The sequence below is a fragment of the Chinchilla lanigera genome, unplaced genomic scaffold (genome assembly GCF_000276665.1).
Source record: "Chinchilla lanigera isolate Chin_1 unplaced genomic scaffold, ChiLan1.0 scaffold00026, whole genome shotgun sequence".
In the NCBI taxonomy this organism is placed as follows: Eukaryota; Metazoa; Chordata; class Mammalia; order Rodentia; family Chinchillidae; genus Chinchilla; species Chinchilla lanigera.
This window is the reverse complement of record NW_004955427.1, coordinates 19752895-19777891: the sequence shown is the minus strand read 5'-3', so window position 1 is coordinate 19777891 and position 24997 is coordinate 19752895. Positions and strand designations below refer to the sequence as shown.

At 44.1% G+C, this 24997-nt stretch overlaps 1 protein-coding gene across 1 annotated transcript in view; it reads left to right on the top strand.

Moving 5' to 3' along the window:
* Gpr156 (G protein-coupled receptor 156) overlaps positions 1-24997 on the top strand; it is a 53784-nt gene that overhangs the window by 18397 nt on the left and 10390 nt on the right. Inside the window, exons 3-7 of the mRNA XM_005386463.2 lie at positions 13371-13500; positions 13710-13820; positions 17071-17196; positions 18184-18279; positions 22335-22571. Of these exons, the coding sequence (XP_005386520.1) occupies positions 13371-13500; positions 13710-13820; positions 17071-17196; positions 18184-18279; positions 22335-22571 (700 nt within the window). The remainder of the gene's footprint in view (positions 1-13370; positions 13501-13709; positions 13821-17070; positions 17197-18183; positions 18280-22334; positions 22572-24997) is intronic.

Sequence of the window (24997 nt, the reverse complement as noted above, 5' to 3'; positions counted from 1 at the left end):
ATTGTGTGCTGTTGGTGGGAATGTAAATTGTATAGCCAATAGAGAAAGCAGTGTAGTGTTTCCTTATATGATCCAGCAGTCCCACATCTGGGTATATATCCAAAGGAAATGAAATCACTAAGTGAAAGAGATATGTACAACCTTGAATTCATTGTAGCATTATTCATAATAGCCGAGATACGGAACCAATTTAAGTATCTTTTGACAAATGAGTGTATAAAGAAAATGTGGTATATGTACACAATAGAATGCTATTCAGCCTTTTTTTTTGGTTTTGGTTTTTTTCTCCAGTTCCAGGAATCAAACTCATGACCTTGTGCTTGCCAGGCAGGTGCTGTGCCGCTGAGCTAAATACCCAGTCCCTATTCAGCCTTTAAAAAAGGAAATCCTATCATTTGTGACAGCATGGGTGAACCTGATGACATTATACTAAGTGGAATTAGCAAGATGCAAAAAGATAAAATACCAAATTATTTCATCTATGGAATCTGAAGAAGTTGAAATTATAAAAGTAGAGAGCAGAATGGTGATTGCCACACTCTGGGGTTGGGGTGGAGGGTAAAAATGGGAAGATGCTGATCTGTGGGGATCCTCTGGCCTGAGGAGGATTGAAATGGGCTCAAAGATAGAGGGACCCCTGGAGTAACAGCACAGGGCTTGTGTGATGCACGGGTGAAGTTTGGAACAGATGAACAGAATTAGAAACAAAGTTACTATTAGCAATGTTTACTGTAGCCATTGTGTTCCACATATCCTTGCTTAGCAGACCATCCTGTTCCTTCCCTGCACCTTTGTTCTCACAACCTTAGGCTACCAATAAAAGCCTAGGGGTTTTCTCATATCAGGGCTGTTTTCCTGAGACATTCTCACACTGATGAGTCTGGGTGAAGCAGTACCTCTGGGCCTCTTAGAGTTTAAGCGGAACTTCAAGTGGAGTAATTTTTCATCCTCTGCGCTGCCACAGTTGCACACTGTGACACTGGTCAAGTCAAAGGGTGAAAAGTTTTGGCTAGGATAAATAAATTCTGCGAACTTATATACAACATGGTGGTAGTAGCTGATAATAGTGTATTTCATAGTTGAAGATTGCTAAAAGAGTGTATGCTAGATGTTCTCACCACAAAAATATGTGAAGTGATGGTTAGATTAATGAGCTTGATTGAATCATTTTGCATCATATATATATAAATATGGAATATACAGTACATATATAATATTTATTTGTTAATTATACTTTAATAATACTAGCAGTAGTCTAGGAACAACCCAAATGTCTTTCAATAGGTGAATGGGTAAACTGTGGCACATTCTACAATGGAATAGTATTCAGTAGTAAAAGTGGAACAAAGTACTGGTGCATGCAGCAACCTGAATGGATCGCAATGGCATTCTGCAAATAAAAAGCCAATCTCAAAAAATTATAGACTGTTGCACTTATATAGCATTTTCAATAAACAAATGCTGGTGATGAGAGTAAATCAGTGGTTGCCAGGAGTAAGGGTTGGGGAAAGAGTCTGACTATAAAGGAGTGACGTGAGGGAGTTGTGTGTATGATAGATAAATTCAGCATCTTGATCATGGTGATGGTCACATTTATCTGTACAGGTGTTAAATTTCATACAAATAGCACACACACACACACACACACACCCCGAAGAATACATGTAAATCTGGTGAGATCCAATGAGGACTATAGTTTAGATGATAGTATTGCACCAGTCTCAATACTGGTTTTGATTATGGAAGAGGTTACTGGAGAAATCTGAGTATGTGGGTAAGGGACACACAAGAACCCTCTGTACTGTTTTTTGGAACTTCTTGTGAGTCTTAATTTCAAAATAAAAAGAGTTTTTGTTATTTGTTTGAAAAAAATAAAGCACATGGATTTGGTGGGAAAAGAACTGTTTCGTGTAATGCTAAGATGGGGCCCAGGAGGTAGAGGAAAGCTCACAGCCTGGTGGAGATGGGAAAGGAGAAGAGAAATAAGGAGGTTCCTGCCTCCGAGACTGTTTGGCAGAGAGTGGTCCAGTCCTTGAGCCTCTCTCTTGTGCCATTGGCCATTCCTTCCTTGGGAAGGAATGAAGGCTGGGGTGGAAAAATAAGAACAACTCCTTTCCGGCCGCTTCACATGGGGGAAAGAGGGAGGAAATCTTCCTTCAGTAAGCCTGGCTGGGAGAACAGAGAGAAGGGGACAGTGTTCACACAGGTTGCCTGTGTGTGAACAGTGAAGATTAAATGGCATAAGAACTCAGGGCCTGGAATTAAATCCCTTCTCATCGCTCAGCTCTCTCACTATTCAAATGGCTTGATAGCTTTATTGAAATTTGCAAAACTTCATCTCCCTATTTAAAAACAGAAGTAATCATGCTATTCATCTCAAAATGCTGTGATGTTTGTGTTCGTCTATATAGAGCACTTAGCAACTGCCTCACACACATTAAATATAAAATCAATGTTGGCTTTTCTTTTTAATCTTATCTTACTACCTTCATTACTGCCATTATTCTAAGTAGAAAAATATACTCACATGATTCTGGTTATATTGAAATTTTTGATCATTTAAGGGTACTTCAGGATCGTGGAGTACTTCAAACTTATAAAATCATCTTTCAGTCCCTATAGATGTAAGTACAATTTAACTTAACATTTAGAACTGCTGCTATTACATATCTTTTATGCACTTACCTATTTTTTTCCCATTTTCAGATGAAAAAACTACCTGAAAGTAGCTAGGTAAATCCTCCAACATACACAGCTAGTAAATCAGGTCAGTCTAATTTCAAAGCTCACAGTGCACCATACCATGTTACCTCAATGCTAATCCACGAAAGGTACACAGATTCATTATCTTCAGTCGTTCCTTTTACATCAGATCACAGGATGGAATATATAATTCCTCTTGCAGCCTGGAGCAGAATTTCCAGGCCTTTGCTGGGGTCAAAGCTTAAAGACGTTGGACAATAACAGAAACCAAGAGCCCAAAGCCCATAGTAGCAAGAATTCAGTCTGGAGTTCCAGCCAGTGGGTAAATCCGGGAGGCATGATGGAAAGTCTGCCAAGGTCCGAGGTCCAAGCCAGCAGTTGGAATCTGAGAGGAGCAGGCAGAATTTAGCAGAGGAAAGTGAAGGTTTTGTGTACCCCAGGGGACTCAAGACCGCTCCATCTCCTCTTAATGACACTCCCAGCCAAATGGAGCCTTTGTGCAGCCTCATGGAGGAGGCAGGTGAAAACCCTTAGCCTGTCAGCAGTACAGCACGTTAGAAACCAGAGGCAGAGAGGCCCCTGGCAGAGATTCATTAACCAAGACAGAGACAGTGCCCTACGTAGCTGTGTCTTTAGCGGGGAGTGAAAGAACACTGGAGGAAACTAGAGTCAGAACATCTGCTCAGCCGTCCCAGTGTGGTCCCTGTCTGGCAGCAAAACCACATGAGAATCCCTTCATCTTAAGACGAAGGAGTCAGGGCAGGTTTGTTGGTTGGCTTGCTTTAGTTTGGTTTACAGGTAGATCAGGTTTTTAAGCTGTGACCCTGGGAACCCTGGCACTCTGACTGTGCCAGTATAACTGGGGGAGGCAGAATGGCGGGGAGCAAGCAAGGCTGCCTGTACAGCACTCTTCCTTTACCACTTCTAAGTCTTGAATCTCTAAGACTGCTCTAAGCATTATGATTTCTTCAGGTTAGCAAACATTTAATGAGTTACTCCTGAGTTCAGAGCCCCATAAAGGAGCTGATGGAGTGGGATGAGGGTGGGTCAAACACAGTCTCAGAATTATGAATTCACAGATTCTGGCCTGGTGCTGAGTGATTCCAGCAGTTCAAGGTTCTTCTCAGATCCTAAGATACACCCAGGCCTGATGTTCCCCTGCTGCAAACCTGAGGGTGAGGAGGGGAAAGAGGGAAAAGGAACTTTCTGGTATGGCAGGTGCATCTTTCCTGCCTCAGAGAGATGGCCGAGGTGATAAGATTCCAGTCCCGCAGACTCCTTGTGATTAGGAGTTTCCTACGGCCAATTGCACTTGTATTTTATGCCCTACTTAAAATCAGGGCATCTGCTCTGCCTTCTGCGCAAGTCCAACAAGTCTCCTGTTAAGAACTGCTCAAGACCTTTTCCCACAGCAAAAGGAGACGAGAAAATGAAATTACTGCCTCAGAAATTACAGCCCATGCCTAGATTGTAACCTCAGGGTCCGACTGTTTCGACTCTCTATACCCGTCATCCCTCAGCTCCAGCATTTAAAACAAATTTACATAAGATATGGAAAAATATATTTGGAAACTAATCTTAAAAAAACAACATGGAATGTGGCCAAAATACTTCTAAATAAAGCTGTAGGAGTTTCCTTTCCAGGAAGGTGAGGGTATCCTTTGGAGCTTTTCCTGTTCTTCATCACCTGTGTATCATGAATTTATCAGTAGATGTCCTCACTACTATCCCAGACCTCAGCCTGTTGTGATGAGGCAATGGGCATTTGGTCTTTTATCTAAATGTTTATATTTTAGCCTTTAAAATAATTGCAAAGATGCATTTCTAATTGGTCTTTAGTTCTGCTTATAGGCTGAGCTATGAATTCTAAAGTGTGTACAGTGTAAATTTATACATACATATAAATTATATTCACATGTAGGGATATTGTTATATGACCCATTGGGTACTAGGAAAACCAATTTAATATTAAATTAGTAAGTTTATTCTAAGTGAGGGACAAAAGGAATAAGGAAATCATCTCTGCAGTGAAAAGAAACAAAGGAAGTGGTGGTCTAATGCACTGAGGGCAGAGACTGCATCTCCTTTGCCTTCCTATCTGTGGTTCAGACCTTGACAAGTTGATATTTAGGAATTATTGAATTAATGTTTGATGCAGGATGACCATAAATGAGATAATAAGCAGTAAAGCATGGAGACTGGGAGGTCCTTGGTGAGAGGGGAACTTGGGGGCAGGATATTTAGCAGGTTTTCTTTTCTGCTTAGTAGCTGAGTATCTCATTTGGAGGATTGATTGGGCTGCAAATTCTACTGCACCTCTCATAACCAAGTCAGCCTGTTGTTCCTGGTTAAGGAAGACAGGCAGAAGTGTGACGTGGCTGGCATATTAATAAGGCCAGAGTAGGAGAAAGAACTTGCCTCTGGGGTAAGCTGGGAAAGGAAGCGTTAGAAGGTGCGTTAGATTTTGTGAAGTCCAACCACTGCCAACCGCATAGCAAGCGTGTCGGCAAAATGTATTTGTTCTTCCAGGTCCTCACCAGCTTCAGCATCTGAACTGACAGAATGGTGGGTGGGGAGCTTGCTCTCTCTACGTCAAATGAAGCTATGGAAGCCTCTAGGATTACAAGAAAGCAGGCGAATTTAGAGGAGCCAGGCTCACAGAGGCCAAGAGGCAATGCTAGTTGTTAAAACATCATTTATTGGCTTCATGAATGTAAAAACAAGTCATGGTTTTTAGCCCATGTACAAGCAGCAGATCAGTCCAAAATCAGCAGGTTTTCTGAAGCCCAGGAAAAACCGGCACGTTGTTAACTTCAGAAGGAAATGTCAGCTGAGAGTTGGAAATCGGTGTGGCTGTGAAGAGATCTCATCCATCAGATGAGATCTGATGACACGGGCTGATTGTCAGATCTCTGGGCCTGATTGTCAAATCCTGATTGACAAGGGCTGTTGTCAGATCTCTGGGCCTGCGTGGTGCTTGACACATGATGTAAGAGATATATTGGATGAAAGCATTTCCTAGGAGAATTCTCCAGGAAGAATCCAGCCAGTGGAAAGATACCTTAAAGTGGTCCGACTACACGGGACAGTGGACATATATGTGCACGTGCATATGTGAATAAATACTCCCTCAGATGCTGCACTTTCTTAGAAACAAAGAGACTGAGAATACAAAAAGCTTCATGGACATTGCATTAAGATTCTTTCTTTTTAGACTCCTTTCAGCACCAGGCTGAGAGAGAAGCTGAGGAGGGGCTCATGCGTAACGTTTTTCAGTGAGGGTTTGGGGTGTATGGATTTTCCAGATGATCAAAGCCCAGTGTCTGTGGAAGTCTGTAACAGTCAGAGCCTCCAAAATTCCTCTGGCCTTTTTGTGCTCACTAATTCCAGGAACTTCTCAGCCATTTCAGGGAAGCCACCGGGCTCTCCCTAAATCATCACCAAGAACGTGCCCCTTTTGTCTTAGCACATAGGCATCGAGCCAACTTGTAACTCCTTTTTTTTTTCCAGTACGGGGGATTGCATCCAGGGCCTTTGCATTGAGCTATAACCCCAGCCCTTTTTTGTTTATTTTTGAGACAGGATCTTGCTAAGTCGCTAAATAGTCCAGGCTAGGCTCAAAGTTACAATAGTCTTACCTCAGCCTCCCAGAATGCTGGGATGGTAGGCATGTGCCACCACAGCCAGCTCATGACTCTTTTGAACCCCCAGATTTATGGCACTTTAGAGCCACTTGGCTTACCTACAGGTACCTAGTCCCCATCCTATGCAAGCATTTAGGACTATAGGAATTACCTACTAGGGGAGAGCTTTCCCAGGGAAAAGTGAGATTTGCAAGGAAGACACGCAAAAGATGGAGATATGGGCCTTCTGTCTCTATTAATGAATTTATCCATTCTGTCAGCAAATAGTTGTGGGACACCTACCACTTCTAGAGACAGTGCTGGTGACTGATAGACAGATGAAACAGAAATAGCCTGGCTTTTGCAGAATAGAAAGTTTCTAGTGGGACATACTTATAATAGTATCAGTATAGCCTGACAGCTTACCAAAGCACACCTCACGGGGTATTAGAGAGAATGGCACAAAGCTAGACTTAAGGGCATCACCCAGAAAGATGTGTTCTTAGGTCTTTGAATCCAAAACAAATGTAGAGAAATGTAATGTAGAGAAACAAAGAAAAAGATTGGTGGCGCGGTAAATTGGCGTGGTCTCCAGCAATTTGCAAGGAAACAATTTGCAAGGCTGTCTGATTTTTTTCCTTTAGTGCTCGGCTGCCTGGATATAAAAGGAGACAGTGCGTTGTCATTCTTACCTGAGTTTTATTGAGAAGGTGCAGCAAACAGGCTTATTTGTTGAGAGAAGAGTGCAGTGACCAGCCGGAGGTTTGAAATTAGAGAAAGAAAAAAATAGCTTGGGAGAAAGCAAAGAACCAAGGAAATGGAAGTGTGTAGGCTGTCAATGAGGAGCAAGCATAGGAGAGGAGAACCTCATTCATTCATTTATTGAGTGAGTGCTTTTAATGTCAGGTCAGGGCTCGGTGCTGGGGGTTCATCATGAACAATTCTAATTGGGAAAAGACAATAAACAGCAGTAACGGTAATAAGTAAATTATGTACAGTATTAAAAAGTAATAAGTACTATGGTGGGATGGGAAGGGTGGAATAAAGCAGGTAAAGGATTTGGAATTCTGGGACAAGGGTATAATTTTAAATGGAGATGTCACTGTAGCCTTGTTTGAGAAGCTAACATTTGAACAGCCTTTGAAAGCGAGAGGGAGTGAACCGGGCAGGTATTTAGACAGAGTATCCATGCAGGGAAAATATCACTTCTAAGACTTTAAAGTGGGAGTGCCTGCTGGTTTTAGAAACAGCAAGAAAGCCTGAGTGACTGGAAGGGAGTAGCTAATAGGAAAACATAGGAAAGGAAGCAGAGTGACAGTGGGGACCAAGTATGTAAGGTTTGACAACCTTGGTAGAGACTGATTTTTCCTCTGAGAAACAGAGCACTACTGTGGAGTTTTGAGCAGAGAGGTGAGGTGATCTTGTTTGCCTTTAATGGCTCCTTCAGGCTGCCGTGTGAGGGAGGTTCCGGGGTGGACTAGGTAGACCAGTTAGGAGGCTGTTACCGATGAGACTCTGATCAGTGGCGGCGGCAGAGGTGGTGAGAGGTGGTTGGGTTCTGGATGTATTTGGAGGACACAGCCAACAAGATTTCATGACATGCTGGATGTGGGGGGTGAGCAGGAGTCAAGGATGACTCCCAAGAGTTTTGGTCCAGACAGACGTTCCCGTTATCCGAGCTGGGGCAGAATGTGGGAAGAACAAGTTGGGAGAGAAGACGAGGAGTTGAGTTTTGGGTTGTAGTTAAAGAACAGCATATTGATGTTTAAAATCTCAGAAACAGAGCCATTTAAAATGATCATAAGACCCAGGGTGTAACCATCGGGTGGGTATCTGAAGGGGAATAAGGGGAAGTCATTATGATTTAAAAATTTAGAAATCTGAAGTTTGCAAGGTCAGTGAAATCTGCTGGCACGGTCTCCTGAGAGGGTAGCCCAGGGAGAACAGAAAGGAACAGAACCAGGCCTGCTGATACAGAGTTTAAATATAAATGTTAAAGGCCACAATATTATTAGTTTCAGGTCTGCAAAACTGAATTATGTTAAGATTAATTCAGATACCAAAACAGCAAAGCAGTCAGATTTTCAGAAACATATCAGCTAACATTAAAATAAAGAGGTTTGGAGTTTTACATGAAATAGATTTATCAACCAATTGTTGCATAGATCAAAAGCAAGGGGCTTAAAAAGAAATTCATGCAATTCTTTGTTTGTTTGTTTGTTTGTTTGTTTTCCAGTACTGGGAATCGAACTTATGACCTTGTGCTTGCCAGGCAGGTGCTGTGCTGCTGAACTAAATCCCCAGCTCCTTATGCAATTCTTATCATTTAAATCTTATCTTACTAAAATTCCTTTTAGAAAGATTCATGTTTGATTTCAGGTACTGTACATTAATGTTCAACATGCCTTCTATGTCAGCTCATGTAGCAGTTTAGAAAGTATGGCATGTGACATTATAAGAAAGTTTTCTAACAGTCATGGCAGTACAAGAAATATGGTCTGCCCAATCTCAGACCATGTTTCCAAACTCAGTAACTCCAAATGTGATAGATCTCCAAGTTTAGGAATCAACATTTGATAAAGACCTTTAAAACGTAATATCCCTGAGCTGGTAAAGGCCAGATAAGCATCACAATTTATTAAAGACTTGAAATGATAATCCAGAAATATACAAGTTCTATAGATAGAGACATTTGTCTATATATATAGAGATGTTGTTTGTAGCAAGAAAGATTTTGTGTTACATTTCCAATTAATAAGTGAAAAAGAAGAGATGAGATAATATAATAATATTATTCTATATTATTTTATAATATTATGGATTATTATATGTTATAGAATAATATATTACAATATTATAGAGTAATTTATAGGATATAAGTTCTATAATTTTTTTTAAACTCTCTTTTTTTTTGGTACTGGGAATCAAATTCAGGACCTTGCTCTTGCCAGGCAGGCGCTTGTGCCGCTGAGCTACGTCCCCAGCCCTTAAACTCTCCTTGTTTCAGACTTCCAGTCCAGGTTTTTAACTTTTCATAAATGCACTACAAGTAACATAGACGGCAATGGCAATTTATAATGAAGTATATAATATTTAAATCTTCTGGTTTTGTGGAAATTGTTTGGCTAAATTAAAACATTCAGTTAAGGGGCTGGGGACTTAGCTCAGTGGCAAAAGCACCTGCCTGGCAAGTGCAAGGCCGTGAGTTCGGTTCCCGGTACCGGAGAAAAACCAAAAAAATAAAATAAAATAAAATAAAACATTCAGTTAAGTAGACTTCAGATTTTAGTTCAATAGAAAAAGTATAAATGACATAGATGGTTGAATTCCTACCAGAGAAACAAGTACATTCCCCAAACATAAATAATTTACCTGCTGACTGGAGGTGATTCACTTAAGAGTCTTTCAGGTGTTCACTTGGCCAGACAAAGCAGGGAAATCATCTATTCATATTTTCTTTTCTGAGGAAAGCTTTCAATGAAATTGCTCAGGAGTAAAATAGCGAGACATACATGTATAATTCCATAGCACGTCTGTTTGAACAGTGCATTTACATGAACATCTGAGATGTGAAGACGAGTGTCTGCTTCCTCAAAACTGACTGAATTGAGTTCCTCAGCTAAATCACAAAGGGGAAGAATTCTAAATTAGGCTTTCGTGCAGTGCTTCATCACTGAAAGGAGACCAGCTTGTGATGTTCAAATAAAGAAAAAATGCAGAGAAGAAGCAAGGGAGAAAGCTAACATTCCGTAATCTAGACAAAACAGATGCGAGGCTGTGCGAGCCAGGCAGGTGCTTGGTGAGGGAGTATCCACCAGATATTCATGGCCCGTGTCCGGCCCCGGCAGAGTGGTCCTGCAGGAGCCCACCCACTGGTGATGTCACTGCCCAGGCCTTGGACTGTACCAGGTGACTACCTCCAGTCAGCAGGGCCCTAACCTAAGTCAGTGTCAGTACTTTTCTTTTTTTAGTTTTTCTTTAATGTAGCACTTTTCTTTTTAATTTTTTTAATTAGGACACACTTGCAGTACAAAATGACTACATATTTATCATGGGGAGTTGATACATGTACATAAAAATCTTCATTCTTTTTTTTCTTTTTTTTATTCCCCTCCCCCTCCCCTTTTTCTCTGCTTCTTCCAACTCTGGGTCCCCTTCCCGTTTGTAAAAGCTGTATTTTTATCATTTTCCCACTTCAGTTCTTTTTTTACCTCTTCTCATTTTTCTTTAAAAATGCGTTATGAAGCGCTAGTGACCGTCGTTCTTATTTCTGTCATTAATATTTACCATATATACCCTTCTTACATAGAGAAACAAACTAAGGAAAATCACTCTCCAAAAGTCCACCAGTTGAACATACGGATACCAAACAGAGAGACCTGAATAAATAAGTAGCTGTATGGGATAGGACCAAATCTTAAAGCCGGGTACAGAAGACTAAAACTAAACGAATGGTCCTTTACATATACCTCTTTGTGGCGAAGCAATAAAGGTGGTACTTTAAGAAAATAAGTTTGAAAGTAATGTTCAAGATCAGAAAAAAGTTGGGCATTGTGGTGCATGCGTGTAATCCCAGCACTTGGGAGGCTGAGGCAGGAGGACCGTTGTGTGTTTGAGGCCAACCTGGGCTACATAAATGAGTTCAAGGCTAGCCTGAACTTCATAGCAAGATGCTGTCTCAAAAATACAAAAAAGAAAAAAAATCAGTGTTACATAGATGTGAAGGTAACACCAAAAATCTAAAAATTAGTACTTTTGCCTCATCTTACAGTTGGCCCAGAGTTTTGACGCACAGGCCACTTGACTTTCACAATGACCCTGGTGGCGTAGATACAGAGATGGTGGCTTTGTTCTGTGGGTGAAGGAACAGAGGCCTAGAGCAGTAAACGATGGGCTCAGAGTCACACAGCTGTGGGTGGCAAAAGTGAAAGCTGTGACACTGGACTCCAGTTCCATTGCTCCTAACACGACCATGTCCTGTATAATCATGGTAGCAGGAATGAGAAGAGAGGGAAAACTTAGAGAAAGACTTTGAAGTAAGAAGAGAAAGAACTTGGTGATTGAGTATAGGTAATAAACAGAAGAAGGAAAAACTAATTCTTGGGTTTCTTAAAACCTGGAGGATAGTGACATTATTGCCCCCTAATGTTGGTGCTGTGCCTACTGTATGCAGCCCAAGCACTTTGCCGTATTTCCTCATGTACTGGTCACTTTTCTGCCACTGTAACGCAATACCCAACACCCACAACTTGAAGGAGGAGAGGTTTAGTTTTGGCTCTGTGTCAGTCCATGGTTGGCTGCTCCCAGGCAAAAGCATCATGGCAGATGGGCTTGGTGGAGGAAAGATGCTCATCTCGAGGCAGCCAGGGACAAGAACACATCTTTCTAAGATGGCAAGGGAGAGAAGAGGGCGGGGAGGAAAGGGGAAGTGGAAGGGGAAGTGGAGAGGACCAAGATGCGGTGTGCCTATGTACCGACTCCCCTGATGAGCGTATTCATCATGTACCACAAACATGCACTAATAAAAAAAGAAATGTCCTTCCAGGTCCCTGACCCCAGGACCCACCTTGTCCCACCAGGCCTCAATGCCCAACACATGAGATTTTAGGGGACATTTCAGATCTAAGCCATAATGCCACCTTGCATTCTCCAGCAGCTGTTAGTGAGAAATTATTATCCCCATCTCACAAAGGGTATACATGAGTGCTGTTCTTGCTTTTAGAGAAAGAAAAACGTCAATGCTTTTGCTGCAGGACAAGGTTAAACTCAGCGGGACTCAGGGCCCAAGTCTCAGGGCAATGGTTGGTGTGTGTGAACGGACGGACTACATTACTAGCAGCTAATAACCACATTAGGCCTGTGGGGGTTATGACATTTCAAATGCAGCACTTCCGGACTGTTTACTGACTCCTAGGTCCTGTGTCTGTCCTTAAAATAGCTGCACTAAAAAAATGATTTGGCCTTGGCCCTCACCTTTAAGTTGCTTGGTCAGGTAATCAAAGAGGCACAGAAAAGAATACTTTCCTCTTCAGTTACTATTTAAAAATAAAAGTTTAACTATCCATGACTATTCATATTAATATTGCATTTATGTAGAATACACTATTTAAATTAAAATTTTTAGCTGAGTGTGGTGGTGTATGCCTGTAATCTCAGCACTCAGGAAGCTGAGGCAGGATGATCGCTGTGAGTTTGAGCCCAGCCTGGTCTACGTAGTGAGTTCAAGGCCAGCATGAACTACATAGTGAAAACCCCTCTCAAAAGAAATAACAGAAAGCTAAAATTCTTAAATACAATTGCATGCCTTCTTGTTGCTTGTTATATTTATTTAATTGTTATCAGTTACTACACCATAAGCCTTGTTTTCCCCTTAAATTAACCAATTCACATCCTGAACCTCTGCTGGTGCCCAGGGCTTATCTGAGATTCCTAATCTAAATCATACACCTGCTATCCACGTTTCCCTCTAACCTTCCAAATGTCCTCTTCTCTTGTTTACTCTCACTTAAAATGACTTCAAGAAAAAAAGAACTACCCTACTTTCCTGCCTTTGACCCCTGCTTCCTTTTTCTTGGTCAGATACAGAGAGGAAAATAATTTGCACATAAAATAAAGTGAACAGTGTATGAAAAAAGAATCCTAGACCTCTTGCAGCTCGTTTCTAAAAGCTCCAAACTGTCTCTTTGAGTAGGGACCTGCTAGTTATTTTTTCACTAACTGTGCATAGCAGTCTCTTAGCAACCCCAAGCTTCATGGGCAGCATCCTAACTTTCCTCTGACACCACCTGTGTGTAGGTAATCAGCTTCTTTTAAAAGCCTGGGAGTTATGCAGGCAGGGAGTGCCAGAATTTAGTTCTCTTTGAAAGTAAATGAAAGAAGCCATACGTTTTCCCTGGGACATAAAGTGGTTTCTTCCCAGCGGGGGCCCCTCACTCTTTGGCTGCATAGGGAATGATACAAGGGGGGAAACTTTGATCTTGCAGATCTTTGACCCCAATGCAAGGGGTCCTAGGTCTCAATGTCTTTCTTCCTGATCTCTCCTAGGATTGTGAAGATGTCCAGTCCCAATCTGAACATCGTGACCTTATTGGGAAGTTGTCTGACTTACAGTAGTGCTTACCTCTTTGGAATTCAAGGTGTTTTAGTGGGGAGCTCGATGGAAACTCTCATCCAGGTAGGTGATGTTTTGAACATAACTGCTCCTACAATTAGTGGTTTCCTATGTCTTTGGTGTACACGCATTCAGAGGCGATCCCTGGCACATAGTCAGCGAGGCCCCTTCCTACCTCATGCCCTCTGCGGGCCTGAGGCTTTGCACTCAGAATGCATGAAGTGATGAAGATTCCTCTCATGACTCTTGCTTCTGTCCCCTTCTACTTGTAGGTGAGACTGTCCCTGCTGTGCATTGGGACCTCCCTCGTGTTTGGCCCCATTCTGGGGAAGAGTTGGCGACTCTACAAGGTGTTCACCCAGAGGGTCCCGGACAGGAGAGTGGTGAGTACACCTCAAGTACACAATGCTAGACTGCACACAGCAGCTCCCAGAAGATTAAAAGCTAGAGGCTGGTACAGGTCACCAGGACTCACTTCTTTCAGGATAATCTGAAATTCTTTTGGTACTAGGAATCAAACTGAGGACCTTGTACTTGTCCAGCAATGCACTATGCCACTGAGCTATATCCCTGGCCCCTAACCTGAAATTCTTCTTCCTCGCTTCAGTGTGAGGGAGAGCAAGATATCTGGGGAGACTATTGCTTGCTTGACACAAGTGTGAGCAGGAAGGAGAGTGATCAGAGAAAAGCTGTAGCAAGTAAGCAAAGTATCCCCCATCCATACCCCTGCCGGCCCAGAGCCCAGTTCTTCAGTACATAAAGGGCAGTTCTCTCCATGGAGACAGAGCTGGAGCAGTAAGAGTCCACACCAAAGGCCAGGTGGCAGCCAGATCACCCACATGGCCCTGATATCAGGCGTCACTGTAACCACATCCCTCCATTTATCACGTTCCCTGATAAAACTGCCCAGGCTCAAGTCCTAACCATCCGCCTCTTTGGCTGGAGGCTCAGCCCAGACCTAATGTATCATTCAGTTGAAGTCTACTTCTCTGGAATAATGGGATTTTTTTAAGGAAGTGTTACTGAGTCATGGTGAACATTTATCAAAAGCTCGGCTGTAACTACACAGATGAAGATGATTGCCTAAAAGGACGAAAAGTTCATCTATTCCTCTAGAAGACTGATTCCTTTTACAGGAAAAGTCTTTTTGAGGCATAATTGACATGCAGTGAATTACATGTGCCGAAAGTCTCTGATTTGACAAGTTTGACACATGTACACCCATGAAACATGGCATATAATGAATGTACCCATAACCCCAGCAATTTTCTCAGGCTCCTGTATTGTCCAGACCTTACATCCCTGTCCCTTTCCTCAGGCATCATTAATTTGCTTGTTGTCATTATGGATTGGTTTGTATATCCCAGAGTTTTATGTACATGGAATCATACAGAATTTACTCTTCCTTTTTCTAGCTTATTTTAGTCACATAATTATTTTGATAAATACTATAATTATTCACCCATGTTACTGTGTGTTTTAGTAGTTCTTTTCTTACTATTGCTGAGTAATATTTCAGTGTGTTGATGGATGTATGGGTTCTTACCAGTTTGGGACTATTAAAAAAATAAAGATACTATGAACTTTCATGTATACATCTTTCTATAGACATATGCTTTCATTTCTCTTAGATACAAATCTAAGAGTAGGTGGTTGGCTCATTGGATAACTACATATTTAAGTTTTTAAAGAAGTCCCCATTGCTCACGAACATGATCATATCAACCTACATTTCTACCAACAGTGCTTACAAGTCCATTTCCTCTAATCATCCTTGCCAACATTTGATTTGGTCAGATTCTTTTCATTTTAGCCATACTAGTAGGGTTGTAGTAGTCTCTCATTTTCCTAATGCAGTGTTGAACATCTGTCTGGTTACTTTTATCTCCTTGCTGAGACAAAATACCTGACACCCAAAATTAAGGAAGGAAAGGTTTATGTAGCTCATAGTCTGTGGAGGTTTCAGTCCATACTCGGCTGGCTCCAAGGCAGGGTGGCATATGGCACAGGGCAACAGTTCATGGCGGCAGAAGATAGCAAAAGCAGCAAGAGTAAATGGGAGGAGTGGCGACAAGCTGCCTCTTTCCCTCTCTTATACTGTAAGCAGGCTACTTCCACCTAGTGGGCATGTAGCACTCACATAATCTCCATGCCCTCCTCTTGCACAGGCTCAAGATGAATAAAGAGTAAACACTCTGGCTCCCTGCTGAGTCACATAGTTAACCTTCTAACCTTCTCAAATTGACATAATGAACAACATCCCAGAAGGGTAAGGGCGTGTCCTTTTCACCCCAAGATGCAGAACTGCTGAGTCACTTAGCCAAACTTCTAGACTGGTCAAGTTGACACAATGTATCAACCATAACGGCATCTTTTCACATGCTTATTTTTCCATTCATCTATCTTTTTTGTGGTCTATTCAGGTCTTTCACCTAATTTTTCTAATGGGATGTTTTGGTTTTTTATTGCTGAGTTTTGAGTGATATAAGCCACATCCTATTGTCATTATTTTATTTAAATAATTAGTTATCTTTTAAAGGTATGTAAATAATAAAACCAGCATAATTTCATGTACTGATCCACATTTTATTTGGCGTCATTTTCCTTTGAAAACCTGGAAGATATCTAACAATATGCTAGTGCTGAAATCGTTCATATTTTATATATGTGAAAAGGTCTTTACTTTGCCTTTGTTTCTGAAAGATTCTCTCTCTTTTTTTTCTTTTCTGCTGGGAATTGAACCCAGGGCTTCACGCATGCTGGACAAGTGCTCTAGCACCGAGCTATCGCCTCAGCCCCAGCTTCTCGTCAGTACTTTGAAGCTGTCCCTCCCCGGTCTTCTCCCTTGGCCTTGTACCTGTGAGAAGGCTCGTATCTGCTTTACATATAATGTGTCTTTTTCTCTCTGGTTGCTTTGAAGAACGGCTCATTATTGGTTTTGAGCAGTTTTCTCAGGTACCTGATTTATTTTTATCTTACGAACACCTTGAAGCATGTAACTAGTGGGGCTTCTTTCTTCCCATTGTCGAAAGCACAGATGCACATTTTTGCCCCGATTCATCAATGCTGTGTACGTTCCTCATCTGAGCCTTCCTCATACTTCTTATTTTCTCTCTTCCCTGGTGTTTCTCAGTGTTTTATCCTGTCACGGTATATATTTTTTCTTAATTTTATTTTTATGATCACAAAAGTAACATTCTCTTCATATCAAGTCAAATAGTATTTATGTACATAAAAAAGTGTTATTAGTTCCCCATCCCCATCCCCACCTCTCCACCCCACCCTCTGGGTTGGCAGTTGTTAGGCAGTAGATGTCAGAACCTCCACATTTCTCTGTGTGTGCTTATAAACATATCTAGAAGTAGCAGTGTATTTATTTTGTAAGACCCTTTGAATCCTTTGTCAGAAAAGATAAGATGCCGAAAATTTTCAAATGAAAACAGTTAGTGGTAACAGCGATAAGAACAACATAGACGTCATCGTTGTAGTTTGGTATCTGTTTCATTGCTGTTGGCTGTGTTTGAAGCTCTTGAGAGAGCTATCCCTGGAGCCCATGGCCCATGCAAAACACTCTGGCCCCTTTGTCATGTAGCCAGCAAGCAAAGCGACATTTTCACCTTGGCTCTTTTGCAGATTATCAAAGACCTGCAGTTGCTGGGGTTGGTGGCAGCTCTTGTGATGGCTGATGTGGTCCTGCTTGTGACATGGGTGCTGACCGATCCTGTCCAGTGCCTCCAGATCCTTGGTGTCAGCATGACAGTGAGTGGCCCAATCCCTGGGGAATCTAGGTCCTGCTCTAGGCTGGCCTCCGCGTTACACAGGGTCATTTTCTGTGTAACACGGAGGCCAGCACCCACCAAGTGGCTGTCCCTGTACAAGGAGAGGAAGAAGAGTCAGGAGCGGTGGCTGCACTCCCACCACTCCTCTTGCACCAGTGCCGAGCTGTGGACACCCCAAGATGGCAGCAGCCTGGAGCCTGCCTGGCAGTTACGTCTGCTTCCACATCACCAATAATGAGAACTTTCAGCTGTGGGAAGTTGGCTTCCCTAATTGTTGAGAGGCAGAGGTAGTATTTTGAGGCAGAGTTGCTTATCCCTGGTTTAAATCCCCATCTACCATGCTCACCAGCCACGTGACCTTTGAGGAAGTTACTTAACCTCTCAGAGTCTCTTTTCTAGATGAGGTACGGATGATAATACTGCCTATTTTGTAGGACTGTGGTGAAGATTAACAGAAACATTCAGATCAAGGACTTAATATGGCACATGGTATTCAATTAATAGGAAGTATTACATGTCCCCAGTATCATAGGGAGCTGAGGAATACAGTGGAATTATGACATTGGAGGATCTGATGTACTAAGGATTCAGCTGTTTGCCAGTGAAGCTCTATAATGTGAAATAATCTGTAACTTTGCTGAGGCAATCTTTGAAATCATCTGTGGAAGCAGCGACTGAGAGGAAGTCCTGCCATCCAGCATCCACATGTTCACCCAACTTTATCGTCGCTTCCTGCAACTTAGAGTCACTCATTGAGGTTCTGACGGAGTCGCCCCGCTTACATTTCTTTGTTTCTATATAGTGGAGGGGAATTTATATGTTGGAGAGGACATAGTTTAGGATGTGTGCAAAGTTTAGGATGTGTGCATAGTTTAGGATGTGTACATAGTTTAGGATGTGTGCAAAGATCTGCTGTGTGATCTGGAAACTGTAGGTGCCCTCGGTCCTGACCCTGTGTTCCTCCTAGGTGACAGGGAGAGATGTGTCCTGCTCTTTGACCAACACACACTTGTGTGCTTCACGGTACTCCGATGTCTGGATTGCTCTCGTTTTGGGATGCAAGGTTGGTAACCACATCCCCTTGGGTGCCATCTATTTGTCACAAACAAAGTAGGGATGAACAGAGAATTACAGAAATTTAGTAGTATCTATTAGTTAATAATGTCTCCAAAGAATCTGGCACTCAGAGAAGACCTTGTTGATGCATAAATCTCCAAGCCATGACCCTTTTTATTTCTCTACATTTTCTGTTTGCAGGGTCACTTTTGCAACTCTTTGGATGTCTTCATTCAGTCTTCCCCTGTGTTAGTCCACTTTCTGCCATTGTGACAGAATACCTGAGAATAACAATTTAAAGGATAAAAGTTATATTTTGGCTCATGGTTTAAGAGGTTTAAGTCCATGGTAATTAGCTTTCCTGTTACTGGGTCTGTGACAAGGCAGAAACATCATGGCAGAAGGGTGTGGTAAAGGAAAGCTGCTCACCTTATAGCAGCCGGAAGTGGGGGTCCCCAGAGAAGGGGCCAGAAACAAGGTAGTCTTCACAGCCATGTCCCCAGTGACATGCTTCATCCAGTTAGGCCTCCACCTACAAAGTAGCCGATGTCTCCCACTAATGCCATTAAATTGTGACTCCATCCACAGTTACTCATGATCCAGTCACCTGCCAAAAGCCTCCCTCTGAACACTTGGGCCTTTGGGGGGAAATTTTAGATCCAAACTACATCCTTTAAATCATCTGGATTCACCCACTGTTTCTCCACTTTTGTAGTGTGGTTTTTAAGTTGACTTCACAGTGCTGTTTTCTCTGAAGCTCCCCTGCAAGTAGAATTGTGAGGACACATTCTACCTGACTTAATTTCTCCTCCTAAGTACCTTTACAAGCTTCTTGTATCTTTCTTCAAGATCTGGATCACAGACCCTGCTGCCTTTTGCCTACCTGACTGTCTCTCTCTGGTTGGGAGAAGGTCTGACCTCAGGCAGACAGCAACATGCACAGAGTCTTTGGAGCATGTCCAGGTCCCTCAAAGCATCCCCAGGGGCCCAGGTCTCCTGTCCTTAGACTCATTTGTCTCCTTTAGAGGGAGAAACATAGAGTACTATTTCCAGAGGGCTGGACACCCATATACCAAGGGGGTGTCCTTGGGACAGACCCTCTCTCAGCAGGTTTCCAGCTTAGAAAGAGAGAACTGGTTCTGAGGGTGTGAGACAGGCCTGTTTCAATGAGGCTACCGTTGACCACTGGGGCAGAGAGGCCCAGGTAACTGATTGTTGGAGAAGGTTTTGTAGCAACGGTGACCTTTAAAGGTAACCTGCACTTACTGCACCACTTGGAATATGTTGGAGGTGCTCACTTCTGAGGGACAGTCCTGGGGGTGGGCAGGCTGGGCCAGAGAAACCATGCTTTGTCACTATGGGCATATATTACTTTGATAGAAATACTTTTTGAAGAAGGCTCCAGGAGGTGAACAGCTCTTAGTCTCTTGTATCTTGCTCGTGGTTGGGGAAATAAGCCTCAGACTGTAATGGCATAGAGTTTGAGTTCCGACTTGGCCCCTCACTCACTCACCACGAGCCTCATTGAACCTGCTGGAGCCTCGTTCACTCATTTATGAAATAGAGACTGTGATGACTTCCCCTCAGAGCCATGTGGAGCTACAAAAGAGTCAAAGCAGCATAGAGTTTCCTGCCTGTCCTGGCCCGCAGCAAGAGCTTGTGTGGAGATACAATCATCGTTAGATTCGGTTACGACTGTTCTTCCATGGCCTCTGGACAGGTCTGGGGAGCCCAGTGCTTCTCCCGGTCCTCAGGCCCCTGTAGCAGAGCTCATTGCAGCACCGCGCAACCCACCTTGCTTGTCCTCTGTGCACTCCCATCCCCATGTTATAGCTCCGTCACATTGTTCAGGAGGATGAAAGAAGGAAGGAGGAAAGCGAGTGACCCCTGTGCTCACCGAGGGACTCCTGAGGAGGACACCGGTCCCTACAGAGTTCTGGGAGCCTCCATCTGAGCCTGTCATTCCCCGTACCCTTTGCACTGAAGGCAAATGACATACAGGGGTCACGTGTGACACACACCAGGGCCCTCAGTGTGTGGGAGCTTTATCCACGCTGCTTTCCCTTTGGGCAAGAATTTAATGGAATGAAAACATTTTATGAGAAGCCTATTTAATCACTGCAGAGTCACAGTATTAATTTCATTCACCTTTGACACAGTACGAATGATCCAACTCTTCCAAACGCCTCTGATAGTATCAGTTACCCAAATGCCAGGGCCCGCTGGCCTCCTGACCTCTGGGTCCCTGGCCATTGACCATCTCAGAACGGCCACGTTCAGCCCTTTGGCCCCATGTGGGACCTGGGCATTAGAAGTACCTGGGAGGCAGCTCTGCCATGCTGATTCCTTCCCTCCTGGCACAGAGTACTCCAAAAATTTTCTCTAGGGCCGTCCCGCAGGGGGAGCTGGAAGGGGAACTGGAAGGGGACCTCTGACACCTGGCCTCACCATCATTTTTCTCCTGACTGCCGCATTCCCAGCCCCACCTCACCCCACAACGGCAGCGTCACGTCTGTATTGTAGCCGGGAGTGTGTGTGTGTGCAGCCCCGAAGCCTCCCTACCAGACTGAGCCCTGCAGATACAGGCCCATGGCTCAAGCTTGTAGTACCAGTTCCTGAGCTACACCTTGTGTGGCCCTTTCCACGCGGTCAGGCTAGCGTGTGTCGAACCCATGTGTCACTAATTAAAGCTTTGCTTTCTGCGTATATGCAGCTCCTCCTGGAAAAAGCACCCAGAGTGAGGAGTTTTTCTCTCCTTAGCACAGACGAGAGCACCAGAGCAGTTTATGTCCATGGAAAGAGGAAAGCATTGGCCTTGAGGTCCTTGTGGTGGTGCAGAGACTGTGACAAAGCAGGGAACATGTAGATGGAGTGACGTGGCTCGTGCCTGCCCCTCACTCTTGCCTGGGTCCCAACCCACCTCGTCCCTTCTTTCCCACCCTCCATCTCCCCTGAGTCGGCCATGGAGAGCCACAGCCAGCCCAGAGGTCCTCCGTGCACTGGGGCAGCCTCCTCTGCAGGAAGGCGCAGTCCTGGCGAGCAGATGGCACGTTGGGTGGATTAGAACCTCTCCCAGCTCACCCGCCACTGCCTACTGTGACAAGCAGGTCACGGGTCACTGTCAGCTCCTGGTGCCTCTCAGCTTTGCACAGCACAGAACCAGCCAGTGGATGTGGTAGCTCCTGCCACCGGCAGCAGAGGGTACCCCTGCCCTCCAAGTCCCCGTGACCCCTGTTTGTAGAACACCATCCACCCATAGGAACCTCTTCTGTCCTTGTCCCAGAAAAGCCCTGCATGATGGCTGACTTGCTGACCTCTGATGAACTAATTCTCAGTGAAGGAGAGGAAAATCACATTTATTAAGTCCCCACTATGTCTGAGATAGGATTGAAAAATATGGTGAATGTTTTTAAAACTTTTTAAATTTCTTACAGTAAAAGCCATATGGCCGTGAGTCTTCCTTAAAATATTCCCCTTACTTCAAATGCACTTATCCCATCGTTTTTGCCACTTTCTGAAGCAGTTCTGGAAGTGCTCTTTCATGAGTGTCTTTAGTTAGGCTGTCATGCCTGCCTTGATGTCCTGAATCAATTCAAAACATTCCCCTTTCATGGTTCCTTTTAACTTTGGGGAAGAACCAGAGTTGCACAGTGTCAGATTCAGGGACTGAGGTAGACATGGATTCACCATTATGTTTTTATTTGACATCAATTGCTGTAAATATTTGATCAACAAGGTGAATGTTTAAGACATTTATGACAGTGAAAGAGACTAATCTCAAAATACTTCTTTTCACTTGGAACAGTTATCCTATCATCTCTAGCAATGAGTCTTTTTACTGTAATAAGATTTATTTTTTAAAATGTAAACATTCACTATGTATTTCAATCACCTGTTACACAAGAGGCGGCCCTAAGGGTTTCCCTCTGTGCCATCTTAGCAAATCCTCCAGCGCAGCCCATAAGGTAGGTTTGATTGGTGTAGGTTTACAGACCTGCCCAACCCTGCTGCTCTTTGAGCTGTTCTTCCACTTCTGTGCTCTCGGTCCTCTCTGCACTCCAGGGGCTGCTCCTGCTGTACGGCGCCTACCTGGCTGGCCTGACAGACCACGTCAGCTCTCCTCCTGTGAACCAGTCCCTCACCATCATGGTTGGGGTCCACCTGCTGGTCCTGGCTGCGGGGCTGCTTTTTGTGGTCACCAGATACTTGCACACCTGGCCCAACCTGGTCTTTGGACTCACCTCTGGAGGCATCTTTGTTTGCACCACCGCGGTCAACTGCTTCATCTTCGTTCCCCAGGTACGCTCCGGGGAGGGTTTGCACGCTGGACTTCTTAGTTATTCTAGGGTGTTGGCAGGGGCTGCTAACTTCCTCCTTTCGTCTTCCGCTGATGCCTTTCCATACCATGCAGTAAGGAGTCACAAGGAAGACAGGGGCCCCCTCTGTCCTCCCTCGCTGCCTGGGTGCCCGTCCCTGCAGGGCGCGCCGCAGAAACACCTGTCTGGCCCCCCAACTCTCTTCCCTCCTCCCCGGCCCCGCTTCATCTCCGTAATGTTACTTCTTCAGCTAGTCTGGGACGGAGGAACTTTTCTTCCTTTCCAATTTGGGGTTGTAGGTTTCACAGAAGAAAATCTGGAAATCTATGATTGAAAATACTTTTCCCTCTCTTTCTTTATGGGAGGAAGCAACAGAACGGTTCTTTTCTTTTTACAACAAGGAGAAATAAAAATGTGTTTCACGTTTTGAGGATTAAGGAAGAAATCCTATGAGGGAGGAAGAGAGAAGCAGAAATATCCGGACAGCAAAGAGGAAGAGAGGGAGTTAGCAGGAGGGAGAAGGAACTCGTAGGGTCCGAGGACACGGTGTGGAATTGTCCTTGCCGAGCCCTGGGACCACAGAGCCACTTCCGCCCACATGAATGGGCTTGGCGCAGGCCACGTTTCCTCCTGGATCCTAGCGGCCTTTCCCATTTCCCTCTGCACCTGCAACGCCGGTTCTGTTCTTGAATGAACAGAACTTCAAAAGTTACGGGCCTGACTTTTCCTGGCTTTACGTGCAACCTCTGCCTAGAAACGGTGACCACCCTGCAGGGGACACGGTGGGCCGGTGGTCTTAAAATGCATCCCCGTGTGTGTAAGAATATGGAGTCCAGCTGGGGCTGGCATCCATCTGGTGGGCAAGGTGTGGCAAAGAGTTTTTGTTTTTGTTTTGAAATACCGGGGGTAATACCCAGTAGCTGATATAGAGCCCCAGCTCTGTTTTTTAATTTTGAGACGGGGTCTTGTTAAGTTTCCCAGGCTGAGCTCAAACTTGTGAGTCTTCTGCCTCAGCCTCCCAAGTGGCTGGGCTTACAGGTGTGCAGCACCATGCCTGGCGGGGTCTTTTGTTATCCGCCACCCGAGTTTCCCTTTCCTGCCTGCACCCAGGCCTCTGCTCCCATACCCACTGCAGTCTCCGGTTCACGCATCACTTGCGCCGTGGCCCTGGAGGTGCCAGTGTGCTAACACGTGGGAAGAGTGGTGTTGGCTCCCGGGCACGGGCCCTTTACTCTTCTCCTACTCAGAAATTCTTATTAAAATAACCAACAGAATAAACAAATACGGAAAAGGCAGCGGCAGCGTTAGAATCCAAGGATGAGTCTTGCACCTGTGTTACGAACCGGAGGCATTTTTGCTAAATCTTAATGTAAGAACTGGATTGAAGCTGGGCGTGGTGGCAGCTGCCTGTGATTCCAGCACTCTGAGAGGCTGAGGCAGGAGGATCGCAAGGTGGAGGCCACCCTGGGCTACTTAGTGACTTAACATAAGCTTGCCTCAAAATAAGAAAAAATAAAAAGGGATAGGGATGTAACTCAGTGCAAAGGCCCTGGATTCTATCTGTAGTTCTGGAAAAAAAAAAAACTGGATTAAAGGAAACCAGTGACAGCAGAGGCTTTTGTCTGGTATACAGCAAACTCCAGCTGTGAAAAGCAAGGGCTGCTCCTTGGGGGAACGGGGAAATGGAGGAGAAAGGGATTCTCCTCTTAGGCTCTGTTGATTGGCGAACTTCATGCCAGCAGCTCCTTTTTTCCTTGTTTGCCTCCACTATTTAGCCTGAAAGAGTTAAACATTTGCTTTGCTGACTTCTTTACAGCTAGACATGTCCTGTGATACTGTTTGGAACACTGGAGGTTTTCTGAGAGGTTTCTGAGAAAGTTTTTACTTTCCTGGAAAAGTCAAGCATGACTGGCATGCCCCTTTATCTTCTTCCTACCTTGAACAAATGTGATACATGGAGGGATAGCAGCCATTTTGTGACCATGAGGGAAAAACCAATAATATATTTATTATACTAGGAAAACAGAGCTCTTTCAGTGTAAGACTATAAATTCATGTAAGGCCTCCATCTGAAAATGCAGAGCAAGGCGTCCTCTAGAAAGTGGCCCTGACCTGTTTCCTTGCCTCACCACTGCCCCCTTGCAACAGGCCTCCATGCTCTGGCCTTGGATCCTCTCCCTGTAGGGCAGTGATGGTGACACTGCTTCTGCACACAGCCACAAGTGCAGTGTCACAGCTTGAAATCTGACTTCTGGTTGTAACTGAGCGACCAGTGCTTTGTTTGTGGGAGTGGGAGGGGACTGGGATTATTAGTACCGGTACCAGAACTGCACTGCTTTTCTGTGCATTTCCTGCCATGCTATCCCTTTCTTCCTCACTTTCAGGAGCTTCCTTTGTTTTACTTTAGCT